The following is a 19835-nucleotide window of genomic DNA, read 5'->3' as shown; positions in this document are numbered from 1 at the left end:
TGAATTACCTAAGCTGAGTTGAGTTTTGCTGCGTTGAGTGGGCCCAGCCTATGTAGTGTTTGGGTGGATTCCATCTCACACACTAATCCCATCATTGCGATTTCTGTCGATTGTATTTACACGCATGTTTTACGTTTTCATCACTCCTTGTCGAGTGTCTTCCTTTCGTCGATTTGTTCTGCCAGCGCGTGGTGCGGTTTGATTGCAACGTTGGCTTTGGCCGCGAACAAGATTGCTTCACGTTTTGTATGGACACGATGGACAAGTCGCTTCATGATGACGACAACAACAACGACGACGACGAGGGGCGAGGACGCGTCCGAGGGAGAAGCACGGAGTTGGGAAGCCACATTGATGCAACAACGAGCGAGAAAGACAAGACTTGAACGACGAAGGACGAACGAGTCGACGCATGTGCGGACGGACCGATGGCCATGATCACGTCTGATGTCTGCTAACCAGCCAGCTTGTTTGAAGTTTTTGGTTGTCGTCTATTTGTGCGTTTACCAGGTTATGAGCGAGTCTGTCATTTTAATGTGCCATCACTGCTGTCTAAGACTTGGATGATACATTTGGTGTGGCTGTGCTCTGTCAAACCAGGCCGCTACAGTCTTCGAAATAATCGGGGGTAGGATTGAACGATTAGTCTTTGTTGTTTATTTTGTTTCGATGTGTGAACAGTATGCCTAATATTCTCTTCTCAGTCGTGTATAATCAGATAGTCTACTCGTTAAGCTCCAACCCACACATGTCTGCTGAGATTGCTCACTCATAGCCTCACAAACTAATATAGAATCTCATACTCTGACGGCAAGGCTGTAGCGCTTAGAGACGATGTGCTGCTGGTAGACAGGCATGCGAGCAACAACAAAACATCCTCTCATGGAGCGACTGCCTACGACCAAACTGGTATTTAAATGCACGAGGCGCGTTAATATCACGAGTGGTGAATCCAAGTCGCAGATCTCCACCACCACATTCAAGCACGTCGAGAAGTGTTTTCAAGTAGTATATTATAGAGAGGCATGCCACTCTTTGCGCGGAAAGCGGGAAGCGTTGTGTCGAATCTAGTCGTAGTCCGTACAAAGTAAGATCCATACATCGGTTGCTGCTTCAACCCAGTGGCTTGATGACCATGTCATGCCACAGCTGCACCACCCCTAGCCTTCTTCCGTCCTCCTCTTGATCCAGTGCCGCCGCCTCCTCCGCCACCTCCGCCACCGCCTTCGCCGTCTTCCCTCTTCCTCTTTGCCCTGCCGCTTCCACCCTTTGGCCTGTACGCATCATCATCTTTATTCCGCTTGCCTCGACCGCTGCCCGTCTCTGGGACGAAGCCGTACTCCTCCTCAACCACCTCTGGATCGGGTTTGGACGGCGTTGCGACGACGTTCGGGGCGCCGCCACCACGCTTTCCTCCACGACCGTTGCCTCCTCCTCGCCCTGTGGTTGGTTTCTCCGTATCTCGGTCATTTTCTTTGTCTTGTAGGAACACTTGCGGTTGATGCTTGCGCAACCAGTTGTATACAGAGGCAGGATTTCGGATCTGAAGCTCTTTGTCGCTTGGGATGTCGCGGGCTGGGAGGCGGATCGGTCGCCCCGAAGTGTCATCGGGGTCGTAGATGGCTGGGTCGGCGAGCGCGATGTCGAGCTCTTTGAGGTACTCTTCTTCGTGATTCGGGCTCAAATAGCCCGCCGGGTGTTCGCCAGTCATCTCTTCGGGTAGTGGCATGTCTGGTGAATAACGTGAATGGGGTGTTTGAAGTAATGACGCCAACGCCTTGGGACCATATTCCGCTTGTATTTTGGTGAGCTTATCTTCTAGCTCGGCAAACTCGGTTGGGGTCATTGATCCGGAAGCGAGTGCTGCTCGTGCTTCGTGAAGCTGTTGGGATAGTGCTTCCGGGTCCTGCTTCGGTTCCGGCAGAGGAGCGTCATCGCTCAATTCGTAGCGAAGCTGGAGAGGGATCTTCGGGGTTCCATTGATGTCGAGGAGGAGGTCCATCATTTGGCTAAGGGTCGAGTCAGTCGGACACGGCAACGCGAGACGGGTGCGCGCACTCATTCTGCTCCTGCAGCCTTTTGACCAATGCACTAGCCTTTTGCTCCTCTCTGAATAATGAGTTGCTCTCCCGCATTCGCTCGTCGAAGCGCATGCGCATTTTGCGATACTTCTTCCTGTCAAGCTGTCAGATGGCGCCAACGCAGACGAGTCTCTAGCCGGCAGCTCACCTCCATGACTTGAACGATGGGCGCGCGGCAGTGTCGGCGGTCTCATTGGCGGGCGGAGGATGTTGGGATGGATTGTCGTCTCGCGTGTGCGAGGACTCATCGTCGACGGAGGCCATGGTACGCGCTGGGTATAAAGGATGCCAGGGGAAGAAGAGGCGCGTCGGAGGTGAGAGGAAGCGTGTCTGGAGGAGGTGGTGAGGGCTGGAACGGCACTGGCACCTGCAGCAGCAGCACCGCAGTGCTAAGTCATGTTTGGGCAGCCTGGGGCATGAATCATGACTCAGCTGGAACCGCCGGCGTACACCCACTGCTCCGCCGCTTCGTCGTCACCAGCGCCGCCCTGGCCTCTACTCTACCTCAACCCCCGGCCTACCAACCTGCCTCTTCACCAAGCCTTCCAACTAGGCTGCTTATCACCCCGTATCCGCGACCGCGCGCGCCCCTCTTTAGACCCATCTACTACTTCTCGCTGCCGGCCAGTCACACCGCACTCGACTTGCGTCCTTTGTCCAACCATCAACTCGACCGTCGATCCCGCACTTTTCCCACCCACCCCCCGTCCAACCGCCAAAGTGTCTTCCATACTCTTGAACAGGACCACCTCTTTCCAGGTGGATCCTCACCCGGGACATCTGACTGCCGCCGCCGCGGAGACAAGAATGAGTCCCGAGAAGTCAGGGAGGAGGAGGCGCTCCTCGAGCCTCATGTACACGGAACCCCCGGAGTCGTTGGAGCACATCAGCGACCAAGCCGCTCTGCCCAACCTGAATGCCCAGTGGGTAAACGCTAAGGGTAAGTAATCGCTGAACCTCCACCCCCTGGGACGTTTTCAAGACTTCCCTCGAATCAAAACCAAAGCTGACACGTACGCTGTTTGCACAGGTGCCTGGGCTATCCATTTCGTCCTCATACTCTGCTTGAAGATCTTCTACGACATCATTCCGGGCGTTTCCCAAGAGACCTCGTGGACTCTCACCAACATTTCGTACATGTTCGGCTCATATCTCATGTTCCACTGGGTCCGCGGCGTGCCCTTTGATTTCAACGCCGGAGCCTATGACAACCTCAACATGTGGGAGCAGATTGACAATGGCGACCAGTACACGCCGGCGAAGAAGTTTCTCCTCAGCGTGCCCATTGTCCTGTTCCTCATAAGCACCCACTATACACACTACGATCTCACATTCTTCATCATCAACTTCATGGCGACGATCGCTGTCGTAATTCCGAAGCTTCCAGCGGTAAGCCGACCCACAGAAACCAACACCGAGGACCAAATATTGACGTGACGCAGCTACACCGATTGCGCCTGGGCATCTTTTCAGACCCGCCAGAGGATAGCTAGTCGATCAAACTCGATCCTAGGTCTCCTTACAACTGTATTTCATTCACTTTCTAGAGGCGCTGTCACTATCAGCGGTCGCAGCATTGCATTCCTTACCATTGCCCTCTGCCACAATACCCTGGATGTCGAGACAAAATTGGGTTCCGGAGTTCCTTGGCCTTCTTCTCCTACTAGCATTTTCCAAGTTAATTGCGCTCACTTCGCGCTATTCATAGAAAGGCGTTGCCGACGGGCCAAGGATTGGAACCGAAGATCTGCCTCCTCACCGTGGAAGTAGAAGCAAATCCATCTTCACTTTCCACTTTCCTGTGCCTCGTCTCCTTCGTTATCTGAGCAAATGGATCCTCGCCACTTTCACGTCGCTCCGGTCATGTTTGCATGTACTGTTGCGTCATAAGGAGCAATAAAGTCCCAACCTAACTATCACCAACCTAAATACTATCATCGCACACTAACCTGGAACCGTGTCTTGGACCGTGTGTATGGATCAGACGAAGCGATAAGCAAGCGACCTCAGGGGCCAGCAGCGCGCCAGAATAGCCAATCGAGATAACTCGGCGCCACCCTCGTAAGTCCAGAGACAGGTCAAGCTGACGTGACAAAAGGAAAACCCCCCAAAATTCATCGGTATCATTTCCTTGTGCGCGAAGCCCTCGAATATGGTTTCAGAGCTTATCTCATGTCTCAATATCCAACTCGCCGTCAGCTCCTAGTTCTACCGAGCGAAAGGATCGCGGGATGGCCCGCAGACACGCGGCGTAAAAGGGTATCTTTAAACTTCAGCCCAGCAGTATGTCTGGCTTCGAAGCGGCTGGTCTAGAAAAAGGAGTCGTCGCCATCCGTCCGTGCTTTGAAAGGGGGCTCAGGTAAACCACGGCCTCTCAGTGGTAATCTGGCCCTGCAAAGGTTAACAATAGCATTGCAGCAGAACGATTTTCTCCGTGCCAGGTCAATGCGCTCCCAATATGCCCAAGCCGCAATCGTGTTCGGCCCAAAGGCAATTGATGTAAGCAGTAAAATGAAAACGGCTCGGTAGGCTCCATACATACTTGTCGTACGGAGGTACGCGAAGGTACAGGCTTTTCTGGTCTACTCCCTGCTGGGCATGGCTTGACGTGGACTGCTTGAGAACCCAGGCCTGTAGGTATCCGTGGAGTGAGTCTCAGCCTAGACACAGCCCACATTGTACCACTTACAACCAACGCGAATCAACTTGCCAAGCTCTGACGCGAAATTCCATGTAGTTCGCATATCCACAATGCCGAATTTGTTGAACAAGCTGCACCATACCCATCTGCGAGCATGGTGAGCTTTCCAGAAAATTCGATTTGCGGAAACCTGGGTCGGTTGAAGCAGCAGCGTCAAAGTACCCAGCGCCTCCATCACTTACCCCAGTTTTACACACCAAAAGGGTGACATCTGCGCCGATAAAGAACACTCCACAATCACTGTGGATTCCAGTCCCCAGTGTGAAGGAAGTCCGAATTTGTGGTGGCACAAACTGCACATTCCCGTTTGAATCCAGCACATCTTCCGCACGAGAGCCCGGCAAACTGCGTTTTCAATCAACTCGTCTGCGGCATGCCTCCATGAAAGCCTTTGTTGGAATGGACCTGATGTCCATGCCTGGCAAGACCGGTCCAAACGGCACCTCTGCGGTTTGCCGGACGCATTCATCGTGCCCACTTTGTAGTACACATGTCTCCATCGAGCTTGCTACAGCACACATCCGACATACATATGGGAACAGCGAGCGCCGCAAGAAGCTGAGTGCACTCTTAACTTCCCGCTACTACCATTGCTGTCGTTGAATTTCCACGCTCAAATCACTTGCCGACCTTCCATCTCGACCACGAAAAGATGATTTGCGGAGACTCACTTCCTGTATCCAGGACCCTCATTCGTCCTCACTGGTTTACACACCGCGACAATGGCAACTACGTCCCAGTCATTCCAGTGGACGAGCTACCATTGGGGGTCTGCTTGGAAGGTGTGCCTCGCAGCATCAACCCGGACGAGGCACAGGGCATGAAGTTCCTTGGGAGCTTGCGATACACCGGGCAGACGTACTCTCTTGTGGTGAGGAATTCCCCGGTCCCTTTGAGCTGCGGCAATTTTGAAGCGGATGAGGGAAATTGACTTGTCATAGGAGCAGAAGACCGCTCAACCACCAGCTGCGAAATCCATCTGTGCGCCAAAGTCTGCCGAAATAAAGCGATCTGGTTCGCCCATGGGGTTGTATTCCAAAAGATTGGACAATCTGGAGACAGTAGCAGTGAAAGAGAAACCCCTGGTAGGTCAAAATTTCTAGCGGCGAGTCAAAGTGCTAACATCATCTTTGCTGAAGTCCCTTGCTGATGCAATCGCCAAAGCCTCGCCCGACGTAGCTGCTCGCTTCAATTACAAACTCCAGCCTCCGCTCCCTCCGTCGGGAAAGCAGCCCGACCAGTCCAAGAAAGAGTACTGTACATACTGGATCAAGTACGGCGCTTGCGACTTCACGCAGCAGGGATGCATGTACAAGCACGAGATGCCCGACATGAAGACTCTGCGCGAGAAGGTCGGCATCAACTACATTCCCAAGTGGTGGGCCGAAAAACACCCAGGCATCAGCCCCCAGCAATCTTCCTGGATGAGGGAACGTCTTCGAGTTCACGACGCGGCGGCAGCAAAAGTGCAATCCGGGAAGCTCAAGGTCCTCGATGACAATGACGCAGACGCCAGCTCTGGTGGCGAGCAGAAATCCAAGCCGACAACTGTTCAGAGAGTTGCTGCTGTCACCGGTAGACATCATCCTTCCTCTTCTTTCAAAGCCCCAGATGCGGATCACAACCTGAAGGCCACGCCTGCTGAGCCTCGTCGTCGCTCCCACGAGCCTTTTTCGGACACGGAACTCAACTACGTCTATACTCCGCTCGCAGACGGCCAAAAGATCAACAAGGCTTTGGAGAGGGCCTTGCGAACGTCGTTCCCTGCAAGCCGTCATTCCCCCGTTGCCGTTCGCGAGGCCAATATCAGTTCCTCGACCACGAACTCGCCTCATCGCAGGGCAAGCTCCTCAGGCCTTCGCGATCACGCTGGTCGTTCGCCTCCGAAGGGAAACGTCCACAACTTCTTCGAATACATTCGCACGCATGGTGCGCCGCCTCCGCCAAACAGCTCCCCGGTTCTTGCTCCTGAGCGACGCGTTGCGCAAGACACAAGCAGGGTCAGGCAGGTCCCTGGACACGTCAAAAAAGGACCATTCGATCCACGTCCATCTCCAGCAGTGACTGGTTCTACGACCACGGACGCGTCACAACCCACGAACCACCTCAATGTGAGGAGTGTCAAACCCAAATCCCTCACCATAGTCTCGAAAACGGCCAGAGCTGGTTGCCCTTCTCCCCAAAATGTCACTCACGGCCTGCTCTCATCGCGTCACGCTCCCAACGCCACGTCTTCTGAGACACCACGCTCACACGCACCACAACAATGCCTGATTGATCTCGACGACCACTTTGACCTCAATTCGCTCGTCAGTGCCACGCCAGCCGCGGCTCGCTCCGCCATGACCACGGCAGCGCAACGTGCCGGCAACGACGAAGCCGAGAGCGAAGACTTGATGCCATTGAGCGAGCGCGACTCCAGCTCGACCGTCGACTCTGGCTCCAGCAGCAACAGCAGCAGTGGCCATCGTGGCAGGCGCACGCGCAGCTCGTCGCTCGACTGGGACAGCGACGTGCCGAGCTTCGAGCCGACCAGAGTTGTCGAGCCCACCAAGCGCGTCATGGCAGACGGCACGAAGAGAGGACTCGCTGCGCCCAGAGGCAAGGTCGAGAGGCGCACGATGAGGCAGAAAGCAGCTCCCACCACCGCCGCCGCAGCTGTCGGCTCCGGCTCTGTATCCAGCACTGGGACCGCTGTCGTCGCGTCCGCCAACATCAAGCGCAGACACTCTGGCGGCACTCGTGGAAGCGTGCGCCCACCCAGGGCCAAGAAAGTCATCGCCACCATCGCCGAGCCTCAGACAGTTGCAGTCGGCGCCGGCCCCTTGCCAAACAACGAGAAACCAAAGAGGGAAGGCAGGGTCGTGCCGACCAAGATTCGCCGTCCCAAGGTGATCAACCATGTCGGCGGTTCACATGTGCTGAAAGGGTTGCAGCAGCAACAGCAAGTCAGGACGGAGGTGAAGCAGCTCAGAGAAGTTTAGGTGCTTGGGTTGTTGGCGTGTTCGTTGGGAAGTCGGTCCTTGAGGTAGCGTCTGCTTCTGCTTAGATAAATCAGTCCAAATGATTTGAGAATCTTGCAATTTTGTCGCCAAATGATGGAGTTGATTGTGACTTGTGGTGGAGGTGAAGACAGTGACGCCGACGACGACGTGACATCAATCGACAGCAGCAATGACACTCAAATCCAACCCCAGAACCCATTCTCAGCCAAAACCCCAAACCCGGTAAGAACGTGGCTATATAATCCAAAAACGCGACCTCCTTCCCATCAACCGCCAGCGAGCTTGGGTGGCACCGTGGTACAGTATGACGTTCTTCGACTGCGAATGATTCTGTCGAAGCGGCACCCCCCCAACCGTAGACCTGGCGGTCGTGAGTTCGATCCACGGATCGGACACACAAGAGGGTGCATTTCCGCTGGACCTCTTGGGCGGGCAGATGTAGGATGCGGGTTCGCCCGCGTCTGAACTGTTTTGCCCTCCTTTGTCCTTGTGTCCCTCGTCGGACATTTTGCTTTTGGAATTCTTCTTTGGCGGGCCGCCAAACATCCGCATCGTCGGCGTGGTTTTCTTTTTAGTATCCATACGTTGTGCTGAGATCAAGCGTAAGTCACAACAAGTCTTTTGACGCCGCTGCCTTGGTCACGGCTGTTGGCAGCGAGTTCATCATACCCACACCAGCCATCAACTGCCAGGATCGGTTCTTTTTCAGATACACTTCACCTTAAAGGCCAACATACAAAACATAAGCATTTTTTATTCGCTCTCAAGTCTATCTGATCCGTATCTGAACTTTTAGGGGAAATAGAATAAGCCCGCAGACTGACGCCATGACTCACCCCGGTGACGAAACCCACCCCGTTCTGCCTGGCGCCACGCCTCCTGTCAAGCGGAAGCCTGCAAGCCGAAGAGTGAATTCGAAGGAAAACCCAAAGTGCAAGAGCCCCGATGCAATTGGGGGAAATAAGATGAAATCAAGAATCCAGGAACCGCTAGTTGCACCGTTTCAATGTCGTAGTCTCTTCTGACGACCAGGCATCGAATCCCTAAGCCCTAAAGGGTAATTGTGAATGTGTGCAGTGAAGAGAAGAAAGGCAAGTGCTAAGGAAAGGGAAATCAAGTACTGGCAGATGGCCTGTCCTGCGCTTGAAGGTAGTCAGTCAAGGCAGCGACAACAGCCGCCTCATTGTTGCTTGGCTGAGCACCGGCTGGCGGCTGAGTCCGCGAATGAAGATCAGGATTGGGCCTGTAGGCGCTTGCGGACTGGGACTGGTGATGTCCTGGTTTAGAGGGCACAAGAATCCCCATTCCCCAAGTATTCGGGCCAGGAGTGGTAGGCGCACGGCTCTGGTTTGGAATGACGTGTCCGTTGGTATTCATGACAGAAGCATTGTTGGCCAAAGCTGCACGCTTCTCTGCTTGCTGCTTCTTCTTTTGAACCAGGGTGCCCTTGACACCACGAAGATATTTCGTGGCTGCCTCGACGATGTGGCGTGGCTCATTGCTGTGTTTGAGGGTAGCAAGCATCTCGCGCACCTGAGTTTCCGAGTTGATGTGTGGGCACGAGCGGGCAAAGCCAAAGTGCGCCAGGCCGCACAAATTGCAATACTCAGCACCAGCAATCTTGAGCGGACACGCGCCAATGGGGTGGGTGTGCTGGCAGGCTGGACAGTTGCGAATGTAGCCTTTCGGAACTGAAAGGTGGGATGGGAAGCCTGGCGGAAACTGGGGATCAGGGGCACGCTCGAAGCGTTTACGCTCGGGTTTACGCTCAGGTTTCCGCTTTTTGGCAACTACTTGGGGTCAGAGTCGTGTTTGTGTATTTGTGCGCATCAACAAAGGGACAATCGCAAACGTGCGAGAAAAGAATAATAACGTGTAGCAGAGCGCATGAATCAAAAGTCCAACAGCTCATTCAATGGTAATGACCAACTTACCAGTCGAAGTGTCAATACGGCCTTGGCCGGCAGCAGCAATACCATGGACTTGGGTACTGCGGGATTCCGTGTTGAGATCTCGGGCGTCCTCTTGTTGCAGCTCTTCTTCTGGAATGCTCTCGTCGTCAGAATCATTGGCTTGGAAGTCAGTGTCGCTGTCAGTGCTTGGCTTCTTGCGGCGACGAATGTTCTCCGGCTCCACAGGAGGGCCTTCTTCTGGAGCTTCTGCCTCGGCCTCGGCAACGGGTTCATTGTAGTCCACAAGCTGTAGTATGTCAGCAACATGGACACTCCTTTCTTTCAAGTCACCTACCATGCGTGCTCGTTTGCCGCGCCCAAAATTTTCGTCCTTCTTGGCGGCATCCGCAGCCGCAGCTCTTGCACGTTCCTGCAGGATTTTCTCCCACACAGTTGGGTCAGGAGGAGCCACTTCCTCATCACCATTGATGTCAAGCGAGTCTTGCAATGCCCCGGAGTCATTTGCCCAGACACGAGCAAAGCTGAACTGGCTCTCAGCAGTAGCATCAGCGCCAGTTCTTGACTCTTCAATTTGGCTGCGATCAAGCAGCTTGTCGATCGACGCTTCATCATACTTGATATCCTGGCCAGAGTTGTCTTCTGCGAACAATTCTGCTGCACCGTGCTTGAGAATTGACTGGACGTCCTTCTCCTCCAGGTCATCAGCGTCCATGGACTCAACTACAACGTGATCCAGAGCCATCTTCTTGCGACCAATCTGGACAATCCTTTCTTCCACGCTGACCCGAGTCATGAGCTGGAAGCAAAGGACTTTGTTCTTTTGACCAATGCGATGCGCCCGAGAAAGCGCTTGTATGTCCTGATGAGGATTGAAGTCTGGGTCCAGAATTATGACGGTATCAGCAGTGGCAAGATTGATTCCGACGCCACCCGCGCGCGTGGAAAGCAGGAACGCGAAGAGCGAAGAGCCGGGAGCATTGAACTCATCGATACGCTTTTGCTTTTCGAGAGACCCAATGGTGCCGTCCAGCCGACCGTAAGCCATTTCCATGCCATCCAAAAAGTCCTCGACAATGTTGAGCATGTCCAGAAATTGACTAAAGATGAGGACACGGTGTCCAGCCGCCCTCAGCTTGGGGAGCAAAAGCTCCAGGAATTGCAGTTTCGCCGAGGCTTCGACCAGGTTGCGGTGTGATACGGCAGCTACATCCGTGCGCTCCTCAATTTCCTGGCTGTAGACGAAGGGATGGCACAAGCACTTGCGGAGCTGCATGAGGATGTTGTTCAGACTCGCTCGCTCGTTCAATTTGAGATGTCGGTTTGTCGAGAAGAGGACTTTGAGCAGCTCCGGATTCTTGGCCAGGATAGACTTGTACAGCTCCTTTTGCAGGACGCTCATCGAAATGGGGACGATGATTTGCGCCATGGACGGCAGGAACGTGAGAACTTGAGCCTTGGTCCTTCGCAAGATATAAGGGCGGATCAAGTCATGGAGTTCCTTGATCTTTTCGTTTGTCATGTCTGCGTACTCCTCCTCCAACGCAGTTGCGTCAATGGTGTCGTCCAAGAACTGGAGCAGATTGAACAGCTCCCGGGCATTGTTTTGGAGAGGAGTGCCAGTCAGCAAAACCCTAAACGGAATCTTGAGTCCATTGAGAGCATTGTAAAGGATGCTCTTGTCGCTTTTCAAGCGCTGGCCTTCATCGACGACCAACCCAGCCCAAGAGACACTCTTGAAGAATTTCCTGCAAGAGTCGTCAGCGGCGGCTTCGTAGGATGTTACGACGATGTGGCAGCGAAGGTCTTTGCTGCCCTCCGGAAACATCTCATATTGATATGCCATGGTGCGGGCCAAGGAGGAGCCGAAGTACGTGACAACCCTGAGAGATGGTGCCCATTGCTTGATTTCGCGTCTCCAGTTGGCGCAAGTGGAGTTTGGAACGACGACCAGGAAAGGGAAGCAATTGTGATCCTGGATCAGAGTCGCGAGGAAGGCGATGATTTGAATGGTCTTGCCGAGACCCATCTCGTCGGCGAGAATTCCGTTCTTCTTGGAGTACCATTGGTAGTAGAGCCAATTGAGACCGTCGATTTGATACTTCATCAGCTCCATGCCGGATTGCAAGTTGTCTGGCTGCTTCTGCTTTTCGAGCTTTGTGAATGGCTGAGATCGAGCCTTCTCGAGGCGCACCTGGAGCGGACTCTTTTTGGGTGCATGCGTATAACGACCAAGGACCCAGTCATTGTAGGCAGTGACAAAGTCGAGCCAGCGATCATCGTCCTCGGGCGTAGGCACCTTCTCCCAAACAGCGTCTTCATAGCCAAGACCCTTGTACTTGATCAAAGCTTCGTCGACCTCTTTGATTCGCGCCTTGTCGATATCTTCAGTGCGGACGTCGATGACGTTGGTGTACTTAACATCAAGCACGATGTCAATGCGCAGGAACTCTTCGGGAATGGCATCCTCGGTCCTCATCTTCGGGCCCGTCTCCCTCTTGAAGAAGGCCTTCCTCATGCTTGATGCTGTGACTCCCCACGTCCATGCTCCCGACATCCACGCAGCTCGGAAATAGGAGAGCTTTTCCCACTTTATCAGGTACGCCTTCTCATCCTCGTCGACATGCTCGCATGTCATTCCAGGCATGTAAGACTCCTCGTCCGTTGGCTTCCAGGCAATGATGCCTCCAACTTTCACCGGCATCTCAGAGCAGTCCCTGCACTTCCATGACTGCGAGTACTCTGAAAAGCGACGTTCAGCAGTCTCTTCCTCTTCCTCGTCGATGTCCAAGTGGTGAGCTGACTTTGGTGGAAGATGGTGAAAGTGGAAGGCCCTCCAGCAGGTCATGCAGCGGAAGAGAATATGGAAAGGGTTGTTGACAAGACCGTTGGGAAGATGACAGATTGGGTCTTCGCCATCATTGTCCTCGCGTTCTTTCTGTTCTTGGAGAGCGCTTTTGCGCTGACGGAATGGTTGGCACGCGGTGCCAGTTTTGCGGCAGACCTGGCATTTGTCGAGGTCCGGCGCATGGATGTCACGCTTCTTGTGAGCGTTGACGCATCGACGGCATTGCAGCACAAACTCATCTTCGGCAATTTTTGTGACTAGGTGTTCTCGGCCGGTGCGATGTCCAAGGCAGCCCTTGTGGTAGGACAACTGGCAGCCCTGGCAGTAGATCAGAGGCCCAATAGTTGATCCATTCCCGCAAGTATCGCATTGTTGAATGTGGCGAAGCCGGAACGGGTCTGTACGCGGAAGCTCTTTGAAGACTTCTTTCGCTCCGGAGGCTTTGGGCACTGCAGCGCTTTTAGGCTCCTCTTGGCGGTACAGATTATCGTCCAGGCCTGGATCCTCCATGTTCTCCTGATGTCTTGTGGCACGGTCCGATCGGCGCGTACCGACGCGGGCCATTTTTGAGGATTCATCGTCACGCGAGGTCCGCTTGCGCTTCCGTGGGATGACGTCTGAGCGCAGCCGTGGGATACCGTCGTCTGAGTCACTTCCGGACTCTGAGCTCTCAGAGACGGTGATCTGGCGACGTGATTGTCTCGTGACTCTGGAATTTGAGGCGGTTTTCTTCTTGGGTTGAGCCGCACGGCGACTGCTCCGGCGCACTGACAACGCGGGCGTGTCACTGTCAGAGTCTATCTGGAGAGCCTCTTCTTCTGACGATGAGCTTGGGAAATCGCCACGAGTGTACCGCAAACCGCGAACATGGCGCTGGCGAGTTGATCTCCTGACTTCTTGATCTGAGGTGAAGTTGTCTTCCGAGGTTTGATCCGACATTCGAAGCCTCAGCCTCATGTTGTCGTCGCTTGCGTTCAATTCGTCCTCGCTGGTGTCCTCGTTTGAAGTCTTGCTGATGTTGGGGTTTTGTTGGAATTGTTCGAGCGCAGAGGACCCGTTGTCCAATTTGAGAAGCGTCTCAAATGGCACCTGCAGGTAGAGGTGGTTAGTGATCTGATGGAGAGAGGTGTTGTGTGTTTGGTGACGGCGTGAAAGTGAGTAAGAGGTCTTTTAAACTGGCTGCCGCAAGTAGTCACATGCTTGAATAGACGCGCCTCTGCAGGCAGGCACAGAGCCACTTACTGTTTCCGTGCGCGTATCGCCAAATCGAACGGTATATTGGACAACATCTGTATCCTCAACCTCCTCCAGAATCTCTTCGACTCTGTCCCATCGCTCGTCCCACTTGTACTCGTGCTTGTTTGCTATCGGCGACGGAACGACTGACACTCTGTCAATGTCCCGTGGCAGCTGCTGTTTGCGCAAAGTGGCCATGATGTTGCGGGCAGCAGGGCTTGTGGAGACGACTTCAAGGTCGGAATCGTCGTCCATGGTCGCAGATGATCGAATGGCAGGCGGAAGGTATTAAGTGGCGCAAAATCGGTCCTGAACGGCCGTCGAAGACAACCAGAGGTCGAGACAGCACAGTCTCATCTATCCGAGGCGAATGTGGTCGCGTGTCGATGCGTTGTGGATGCGTCGCGAGAGCGGTCGAGGTCGTGAGAAGTTACGGAGGGTCAAGCAATTGCTGGAGAATGGCGCGAGTTTTGGGTTGGGTTTGCAGTCGGCGAAGGTTGATCGCGTACCGACTCACGGGAGACGCGTCGGTTGCTTTGTCGTGACGGGGACCTGACCATCCCGGTCGCCGGGTAGCGCTCGGTCCCTCGGAACGGAAGTTGGCGATCGAACGTCTGTGCGCTGGCGGTGAGTGCGGCGGTCGAGGAATTGCGCCTGCGACTGCATTATTGTCCCTCTGTCGCATACCGGACCTTACCTTAGCAGCTACCACTTTGGCCATCATCGCCAATTCGACTGCCATGCGGCCGACTATAGCGGCCACGCCAAAATGGCCTGGAATTTGCGCCTCTTGTCTTCGCCGCAGCCGACGACTACCACAACGATCAATCACCACCATGTCTGCGATTCACCATGGTCTTCGCGGCGACAGCAATGCCGACAAAATGAGGTCGCAAATAGCCAAATACGAAGCGCGACAGCGGAGAGGAGGACGTTGGACGCCGGTTGACGGGCAACAACAAGGCGAGCTCCATTTTCCTTGAAACAATCCCAGCTTGGACTAATACATCGCAGATGCAGATGACAGTCGGTCCCAAAGCCAAGACGAGCCGCAGCAATTTGGTTCAATTTCAGTCCCGCACACCACAGCTGCCTCAAAATTCATATTCGGCTATTCGAGTGTTCTCGCAGCTCTCAAAGCCAAACGGAGGCTTCTATACAAGCTTTACTATCACCCAAGGGCAAGACGGCGGGCTCATTCCGCACAAGAAAAGGAGAAAGAGATGCACGAGCAAGACATGATACTTGCTCTGGCTTCTAAAGAAGGCAGAGTCCAGGTGAAGCAAGTCAAGGAGGACTTCTTGGCCGTCATGGACCGAATCAGCGGGGGCAGACCACACAACGTAAGCAAATGTCGGCCTTCGCAATGTAGATCTCCAAATAACCGGACCAGGGTATTGTCCTCGAGACCTCGCCCCTACCAGTCAAGCCGGTTGAAAGGCTGACTGCCGTCTCTCGCCTCTACCCATGGTTTAATGTGACCCAAGGCCGTCAGAGTCCCGAGGAGATGTTGATCAACGGCACCGACAATAGAATTCGTTACAACAGTCATGGCTGGAGATATCCTCTTGTCCTGTTCCTATACGGAATTACTGACACGGGTAATCTGGGAGGCATACTTCGCTCGGCACACTACTTGGGCGTTGATGCTGTCGCTTTGGCGTCCAGGAGCACAGCGTCCGTCGACGACCCAGTGGTGATCAAGGCATCTTCCGGAGCCACCGAAGCGGTGCAAATCCTGCGAGTATCCAACCCTTATCAATTTATATTCGAGAGTGGAAACAATGGGTGGCGCACATACGCGGCCGAGGCACCGCCGCCACCCGAAGACAACCTCTCATTCAACGAGGACTGGAATGCACAGGCGCTTGATCAGCGAAACACGTCGCCACTCGTCAGTTTCCACCGCGGATCTACAAAGACCGTGATGTCCAATCACGTCCCTCTCGCTAGACACCCCGTGATACTCATGATGGGTGGCGAGCATACGGGCATCGACGCCAAGTTGGCTGCGAGGGCCAATTACCAGGTTGGAATCCGAGGAGTACAGGCGCTCGACGTTGGCGTTGACAGTATGAACGTCAGCGTTGCTTCTGCAATCATTATGATGGAGATGTTGAGGAGGCCCGAGAAGGGTTTGAAAAAGTTCGACAGCGCACCAACGCCTGGCTCTAACCATTTGTTCTAAGCACTCGGGTCCGGTACGACCGCCCGTTCGACTCGGGCTTGAGCGGTACGGTAGTCAGAAAGTTTCTACATTGCCACAGACGAGGATTCGAAGCGTAAAAGTCTAGCCATTCTCCTCCTTGGTAGCTCAGTGTCTATACATACAAGAGCTTCACAACCCCTGTTAAGCCCTCCAATTACTTTAGATACCCCATTGCACTTTGTGGACTTGTCGAGGCCTCCCGCGATAGAACCAGGTCTTTTAGAGCCATATACAATCCTGAGCACGTTGTGCCTCAGCAGATAAAATACAAACAAATATCGGTCCTCCCATCCTGTACCCATGCTCGTCTCATGACGCCTCATCCTCCTCCAAAATCACACCGTCCCTTGTGATCCGCAAGTCCCACGCGGCCCTATCCCTCAATCCCAGCACACTCTCCGTTAGCTCCCTCCCCCACCCATCGGCGCCCCACCCATCCACCGACACGCGGACGCGACCCTGCTCTACGACGCCCTGCCTCTGCCCACGCTCCCGGCGCGCCTCCTGCACGCTCATGGCCGGCGGGAATGCCGGCACAATCTCCCTTGTCACGGCCAGCCGCAGCGTCGCAAACGAGGTGAAAGCGGGCGGGAGCAACGGGCGCAGCGTCGGCAGCGGCGCGTTGCCAGCGTCGAGTTTGGACACGGACAGCGAGGCTGTTGTTGCGATGACGGCGCATTGGAACCGATGTTGCAGGCTCCGCAGCTCACGGACAAGGGAGGCGTAGGCTTCGGATGTCGTTGGTGGCGTTGCTGCTGCTGCTGCTGCTGCTGTTGTTTGAGAGGAAGTGACATTGTTGGGCGGTTGAAGCAGCAGTGCTTGCTCTTCAGCCGCTTTGAGCGGGTGGAAGAAGGCGCCGGCGCTGTCGAGGATGATGCATTGCAGCGGCCGGAGGAGAGACTTGTGCGCTGAGCCGTCGAACAAGTAGGCTGACAGTTGGCTGAGTGTCGACAGGACGGCGGCGTGCGATTGCGGTTGGAGGATGTGGACGTGGTCGAGGGCGTGGCATATCATTGATCTCTGCTCGGTCTCGCTGATGCTCGCCTCCTGTCGTCCTGGTCTCGCTTCGTCAAAGCTTGTGGCGTTATTGTGTTGTTTGATGCGGCGCTCTATGTGGCATTGCATTACTTGAACGAAGCGTTCAACGGAGAAGCATCCATCTGTGTCGATGAAGACAACCGTGCCACCATGTCCTTGGAGGTCGATACCACTGTGAACCTCAGGCAGGATTGCGAGCGCGGTGATTAGGTACAGCAGATGAGTCTTTCCTGCGCCTGGGCCGAGAGAGGTGAGCTCGACAGCTGGGGTCCGAGCATTAAAATTCTGTGAGTAATTCGATCTCTGGTTTTTAGATGGAGAGCCGGGCGCTCTTCGTTGAGCTGCAGGAGAAGTAGCATGACGTTCGAAAACTCCTAGCAGATGGTCCAGCGGTGGAATGCCGAAATGTGATGAGGTCCCCGAGTCAGCAAGAGCCTTGATAGAACTAAGAACCTAAACCAGAGATAATATGTCAGTTCAAGTTGTGTAGGAAAGAATTGCAAATACGTTGGTTGGAGCAAAACATCAAACAAGACCAACCTCATCCAAGCCCGCCTCCTCGACCTCCCCCAACAACCTCCGTCCCAGATCCTCAGCGCTCATCGCCCTCCTGCAGCTGAACGAGCCCTTGCCTTTCCAAACACAGTTGTCACCTGTGCGCTCCCATTCCTGGCTCTTTAATCTTCAAATCCCAGCGCATGACCTCGCGTGTGCCGGCTGACTGATCAACCGCGACAGCAGCAGAACCGGAAGCAGGCCGGCGGCGTTGGCGGCGGCAGCGACACACGGACGATTGAACAGACAGGCGAACAAAAATGGCACCGCCGATTGAGCACTTTCTCCCGGAGGAGCTCGAAGCCCGCGCGCAGTTCAACGCAAAGGGCCGCTATCGAAAGGGCGGGGTGGACCTGGAGAAATGCAAGTTGATGGAGATGCTGCAGTACGACTGCTGGGTCGAGCGCCGTGTCAGCCAGCCGTTTGTCAAGTGCAGGCCGCTCGTTAGAATGTTCCGCAAGTACGTCGCGTCCGTTTCGAGACTTGGAAGATTTTATGCTGATTGGCCGCCGCCGTTGTAGGTGCGCGAATGGTTTGACGGTCGAGACGACGTCGTGGGAGGATCTGGAGTCGAGGTGGTGACGTTTGCCGCGATCACTACCAGACAAAGTCTGCGAATTGACAGCACTAAAATCGAGTGCAGAGATTCAAAATTCTGGAGTCCGTTTATGAATTGAAAAATACAGTGAGGGTATAAATGTGCAGAGGCCAGGGCTAGCCACCATTGCTCTCCCTCCCACGCCTTTGACAAAGATTATGTGAGCCTCCGGACGTGAATGCGAATCCCATAAAGACCTGTTCGTTCCGATCGCTTCCAATTCGAGATGTATACCATCCCAGCGACCGTAATGATGTCGTCAAGCAGGCGCAAAGGCCGGCTTATTTTGCAGAATGCACCCAAGACTCCATTTTCCCATGCCCCAATGCCGCGCTGAAATTCGAAAGCTCCCCGCCTGAACCCGCTACTCAAACGAATCATCTCCAACTCCCCATCTGCGCGCCCTTTCTCCAGTACTTTTGGTCATAATTGACCAATAATCCAGCGTCCACTACCGCGTTCTTTTCGTCATTCTTCTGCCGCCCGGAAGAATTGATTTCCGTGCTGAACGGGTCGAGAGAGTCCACCTCGAGCCCTCCTGCCGAGTTGTTCTTTGCCGCCTCTTCTATCATGACTTCCTTCATCGCCTCTTCCCACACTTCGCTGGTCTGTGGTATGGCCGGCTTGTCCTTGACGGTGTCACTGCTAGCCCCGCTCGGTGCTCGCTTCGTCGGACCGCCCCGATTTGCTGCCATGAGCTTCCTCAATGCCTGCTCGGCCAGTATGCCCTCCTGCGCCGCCCGCTCGCGTATCTTCCGGGGATCTGTTTCGCGATTGGGATACAACGGGGTCGACTGCCATGTGTGCTTGCTCGGAAAAGCGGGTAGATGACCGGGAATCCAAGGACGAGTGGCCTTTTCGCTGACGCCGGATAACTCTTTGCCCAGAAGCTCGTCCAGCTTGGGCGGAGGCGATTCAGCCCGAGGAGGAGGTGGTAGCGGCGGTTGAGTGATCTCTGGCGGTATGCCTAACTTGAGATGGGGCTCGAAGTCGGAAGCTGTGTAGCCCGTGTGTGCGAGGGCGAGAGCAAAGTCGGCCGGGAGTGGTGCGGTACGGCGGGCGAGTTGCATGGAGGCTCGCACGTCGGCGAGGAAGTGCAGCATGACTGTAGAGTGTCAGCACACTGCAGTCCTCAGCTTTCAATAAAGACTATTGTCGCACATTCTTCAGTTTGCGCTCGGAACATTTCTAGAGCAGAGGGCATTGCGCCATCGAATCCAACGGCGCCCAGCGTAAGTGAGATTGCACGCAACATCTGGCCGCCAAACACCTTCTCGTCCTGGGGCGTAAGTGTCGGATCCACCTCCCATTGCTGTTTGTGTTTGATTGCATGGCGCACGATTCGCCGTCTCTTTGCTGGACTCTGAGATTCGTGGGCGGTAAGGTCGGAGGCTGATCGCTTGATGCCAGCGGCATAGTTGTGTTGCGACGCTTCGGGGAATCGCAGACCGGGCATCATCGCGGGGGTGGACGGGAGAGATTGGAGGTCAGGCGAGGTTGTGATGTCAGAGTCGGAGACGGAGGCAGGGTTACAGTTGGTGATGCCAGGCCTTGGTGTTGCGTCTGCGACATTGGCAGCAACACGCCCGGACGCCCGCCCGGGCGCGTCGGTCTCTCTGGTCGGTCGGCGCAATCGGCAACAGCTCGGCATAGA

General features: G+C 54.7%; 8 protein-coding genes across 8 annotated transcripts; 4 read left to right on the top strand and 4 right to left on the bottom strand.

The window, feature by feature from the left end:
- Nucleotides 1-997: 997 nt before the first annotated feature.
- J3D65DRAFT_614532 (IEC3 subunit of the Ino80 complex, chromatin re-modelling-domain-containing protein) lies at nt 998-2487 on the bottom strand. Its single transcript, XM_066799222.1, has 3 exons — nt 2230-2487; nt 2059-2175; nt 998-2009 (listed from the first exon to the last, which is right to left on the bottom strand). The coding sequence occupies exons 1-3, from the start codon at nt 2343-2345 to the stop codon at nt 1139-1141; spliced, it is 1104 nt and encodes a 367-aa protein (XP_066658950.1). The 5' UTR covers nt 2346-2487; the 3' UTR covers nt 998-1138.
- Nucleotides 2488-2888: 401 nt separating this feature from the next.
- On the top strand, nt 2889-3574 carry J3D65DRAFT_665008 (ORMDL family-domain-containing protein; the record flags this gene model as incomplete). Its single annotated transcript, XM_066802808.1, has 3 exons — nt 2889-3021; nt 3112-3470; nt 3524-3574. The coding sequence occupies 3 exons, from the start codon at nt 2889-2891 to the stop codon at nt 3572-3574; spliced, it is 543 nt and encodes a 180-aa protein (XP_066658949.1).
- A 1860-nt stretch (nt 3575-5434) lies between these two features.
- Nucleotides 5435-7821, top strand: J3D65DRAFT_674479 (uncharacterized protein; the record flags this gene model as incomplete). Its single annotated transcript, XM_066803553.1, has 3 exons — nt 5435-5653; nt 5724-5867; nt 5922-7821. The coding sequence occupies 3 exons, from the start codon at nt 5435-5437 to the stop codon at nt 7764-7766; spliced, it is 2208 nt and encodes a 735-aa protein (XP_066658948.1). The 3' UTR covers nt 7767-7821.
- Nucleotides 7822-8505: 684 nt separating this feature from the next.
- Nucleotides 8506-14311, bottom strand: J3D65DRAFT_614520 (PHD/FYVE-zinc-finger like domain-containing protein). The gene is made up of 4 exons (XM_066799221.1): nt 13788-14311; nt 10035-13634; nt 9722-9986; nt 8506-9577 (listed from the first exon to the last, which is right to left on the bottom strand). Exons 1-4 carry the CDS (start codon nt 14034-14036, stop codon nt 8901-8903), a joined length of 4791 nt encoding a protein of 1596 aa, XP_066658947.1. The 5' UTR covers nt 14037-14311; the 3' UTR covers nt 8506-8900.
- Nucleotides 14312-14463: 152 nt separating this feature from the next.
- On the top strand, nt 14464-16283 carry J3D65DRAFT_614516 (Alpha/beta knot methyltransferase). The gene is made up of 3 exons (XM_066799220.1): nt 14464-14744; nt 14796-15124; nt 15175-16283. Exons 1-3 carry the CDS (start codon nt 14522-14524, stop codon nt 15967-15969), a joined length of 1347 nt encoding a protein of 448 aa, XP_066658946.1. The 5' UTR covers nt 14464-14521; the 3' UTR covers nt 15970-16283.
- Nucleotides 16135-18094, bottom strand: J3D65DRAFT_223465 (uncharacterized protein). The gene is made up of 2 exons (XM_066794613.1): nt 17569-18094; nt 16135-17481 (listed from the first exon to the last, which is right to left on the bottom strand). Exons 1-2 carry the CDS (start codon nt 17629-17631, stop codon nt 16300-16302), a joined length of 1245 nt encoding a protein of 414 aa, XP_066658945.1. The 5' UTR covers nt 17632-18094; the 3' UTR covers nt 16135-16299.
- J3D65DRAFT_614511 (uncharacterized protein) lies at nt 17546-18323 on the top strand. Its single transcript, XM_066799219.1, has 3 exons — nt 17546-17683; nt 17767-18043; nt 18105-18323. The coding sequence occupies exons 2-3, from the start codon at nt 17844-17846 to the stop codon at nt 18163-18165; spliced, it is 261 nt and encodes an 86-aa protein (XP_066658944.1). The 5' UTR covers nt 17546-17683; nt 17767-17843; the 3' UTR covers nt 18166-18323.
- On the bottom strand, nt 18239-19794 carry J3D65DRAFT_614510 (transcription factor TFIID complex subunit 8 C-term-domain-containing protein). Its single transcript, XM_066799218.1, has 2 exons — nt 19343-19794; nt 18239-19286 (listed from the first exon to the last, which is right to left on the bottom strand). The coding sequence occupies exons 1-2, from the start codon at nt 19638-19640 to the stop codon at nt 18559-18561; spliced, it is 1026 nt and encodes a 341-aa protein (XP_066658943.1). The 5' UTR covers nt 19641-19794; the 3' UTR covers nt 18239-18558.
- Nucleotides 19795-19835: the final 41 nt, after the last annotated feature.

The sequence above is a fragment of the Phyllosticta citribraziliensis genome (genome assembly GCF_038025025.1).
Source record: "Phyllosticta citribraziliensis strain CPC 17464 chromosome Unknown J3D65scaffold_2, whole genome shotgun sequence".
In the NCBI taxonomy this organism is placed as follows: domain Eukaryota; kingdom Fungi; phylum Ascomycota; class Dothideomycetes; order Botryosphaeriales; family Phyllostictaceae; genus Phyllosticta; species Phyllosticta citribraziliensis.
This window is presented reverse-complemented; position numbering and strand designations above follow the sequence as displayed.

What these genes read in the sequence shown, in the direction of transcription:
- J3D65DRAFT_614532 (XM_066799222.1), bottom strand. Translation starts at nt 2,345, where the DNA reads ATGGCCTCCGTCGACGATGAGTCCTCGCACACGCGAGACGACAATCCA. An exon ending in CCATCGTTCAAGTCATGGAG is followed by an intron (nt 2,176 to 2,229) that starts GTGAGCTGCCGG and finishes ACAGCTTGACAG; the next exon opens with GAAGAAGTATCGCAAAATGC. An exon ending in AGGCTGCAGGAGCAGAATGA is followed by an intron (nt 2,010 to 2,058) that starts GTGCGCGCACCC and finishes CTCGACCCTTAG; the next exon opens with CCAAATGATGGACCTCCTCC.
- J3D65DRAFT_614520 (XM_066799221.1), bottom strand. Translation starts at nt 14,036, where the DNA reads ATGGACGACGATTCCGACCTTGAAGTCGTCTCCACAAGCCCTGCTGCC. An exon ending in GCGATACGCGCACGGAAACA is followed by an intron (nt 13,635 to 13,787) that starts GTAAGTGGCTCT and finishes CTCTACCTGCAG; the next exon opens with GTGCCATTTGAGACGCTTCT. An exon ending in CCGTATTGACACTTCGACTG is followed by an intron (nt 9,578 to 9,721) that starts GTAAGTTGGTCA and finishes GACCCCAAGTAG; the next exon opens with TTGCCAAAAAGCGGAAACCT.
- J3D65DRAFT_614516 (XM_066799220.1), top strand. Translation starts at nt 14,522, where the DNA reads ATGCGGCCGACTATAGCGGCCACGCCAAAATGGCCTGGAATTTGCGCC. An exon ending in GGTTGACGGGCAACAACAAG is followed by an intron (nt 14,745 to 14,795) that starts GCGAGCTCCATT and finishes AATACATCGCAG; the next exon opens with ATGCAGATGACAGTCGGTCC. An exon ending in GCGGGGGCAGACCACACAAC is followed by an intron (nt 15,125 to 15,174) that starts GTAAGCAAATGT and finishes TAACCGGACCAG; the next exon opens with GGTATTGTCCTCGAGACCTC.
- J3D65DRAFT_223465 (XM_066794613.1), bottom strand. Translation starts at nt 17,631, where the DNA reads ATGAGCGCTGAGGATCTGGGACGGAGGTTGTTGGGGGAGGTCGAGGAG. An exon ending in AGGAGGCGGGCTTGGATGAG is followed by an intron (nt 17,482 to 17,568) that starts GTTGGTCTTGTT and finishes TCTCTGGTTTAG; the next exon opens with GTTCTTAGTTCTATCAAGGC.
- J3D65DRAFT_614511 (XM_066799219.1), top strand. Translation starts at nt 17,844, where the DNA reads ATGGCACCGCCGATTGAGCACTTTCTCCCGGAGGAGCTCGAAGCCCGC. An exon ending in CTCGTTAGAATGTTCCGCAA is followed by an intron (nt 18,044 to 18,104) that starts GTACGTCGCGTC and finishes CCGCCGTTGTAG; the next exon opens with GTGCGCGAATGGTTTGACGG.
- J3D65DRAFT_614510 (XM_066799218.1), bottom strand. Translation starts at nt 19,640, where the DNA reads ATGATGCCCGGTCTGCGATTCCCCGAAGCGTCGCAACACAACTATGCC. An exon ending in CCGAGCGCAAACTGAAGAAT is followed by an intron (nt 19,287 to 19,342) that starts GTGCGACAATAG and finishes GACACTCTACAG; the next exon opens with TCATGCTGCACTTCCTCGCC.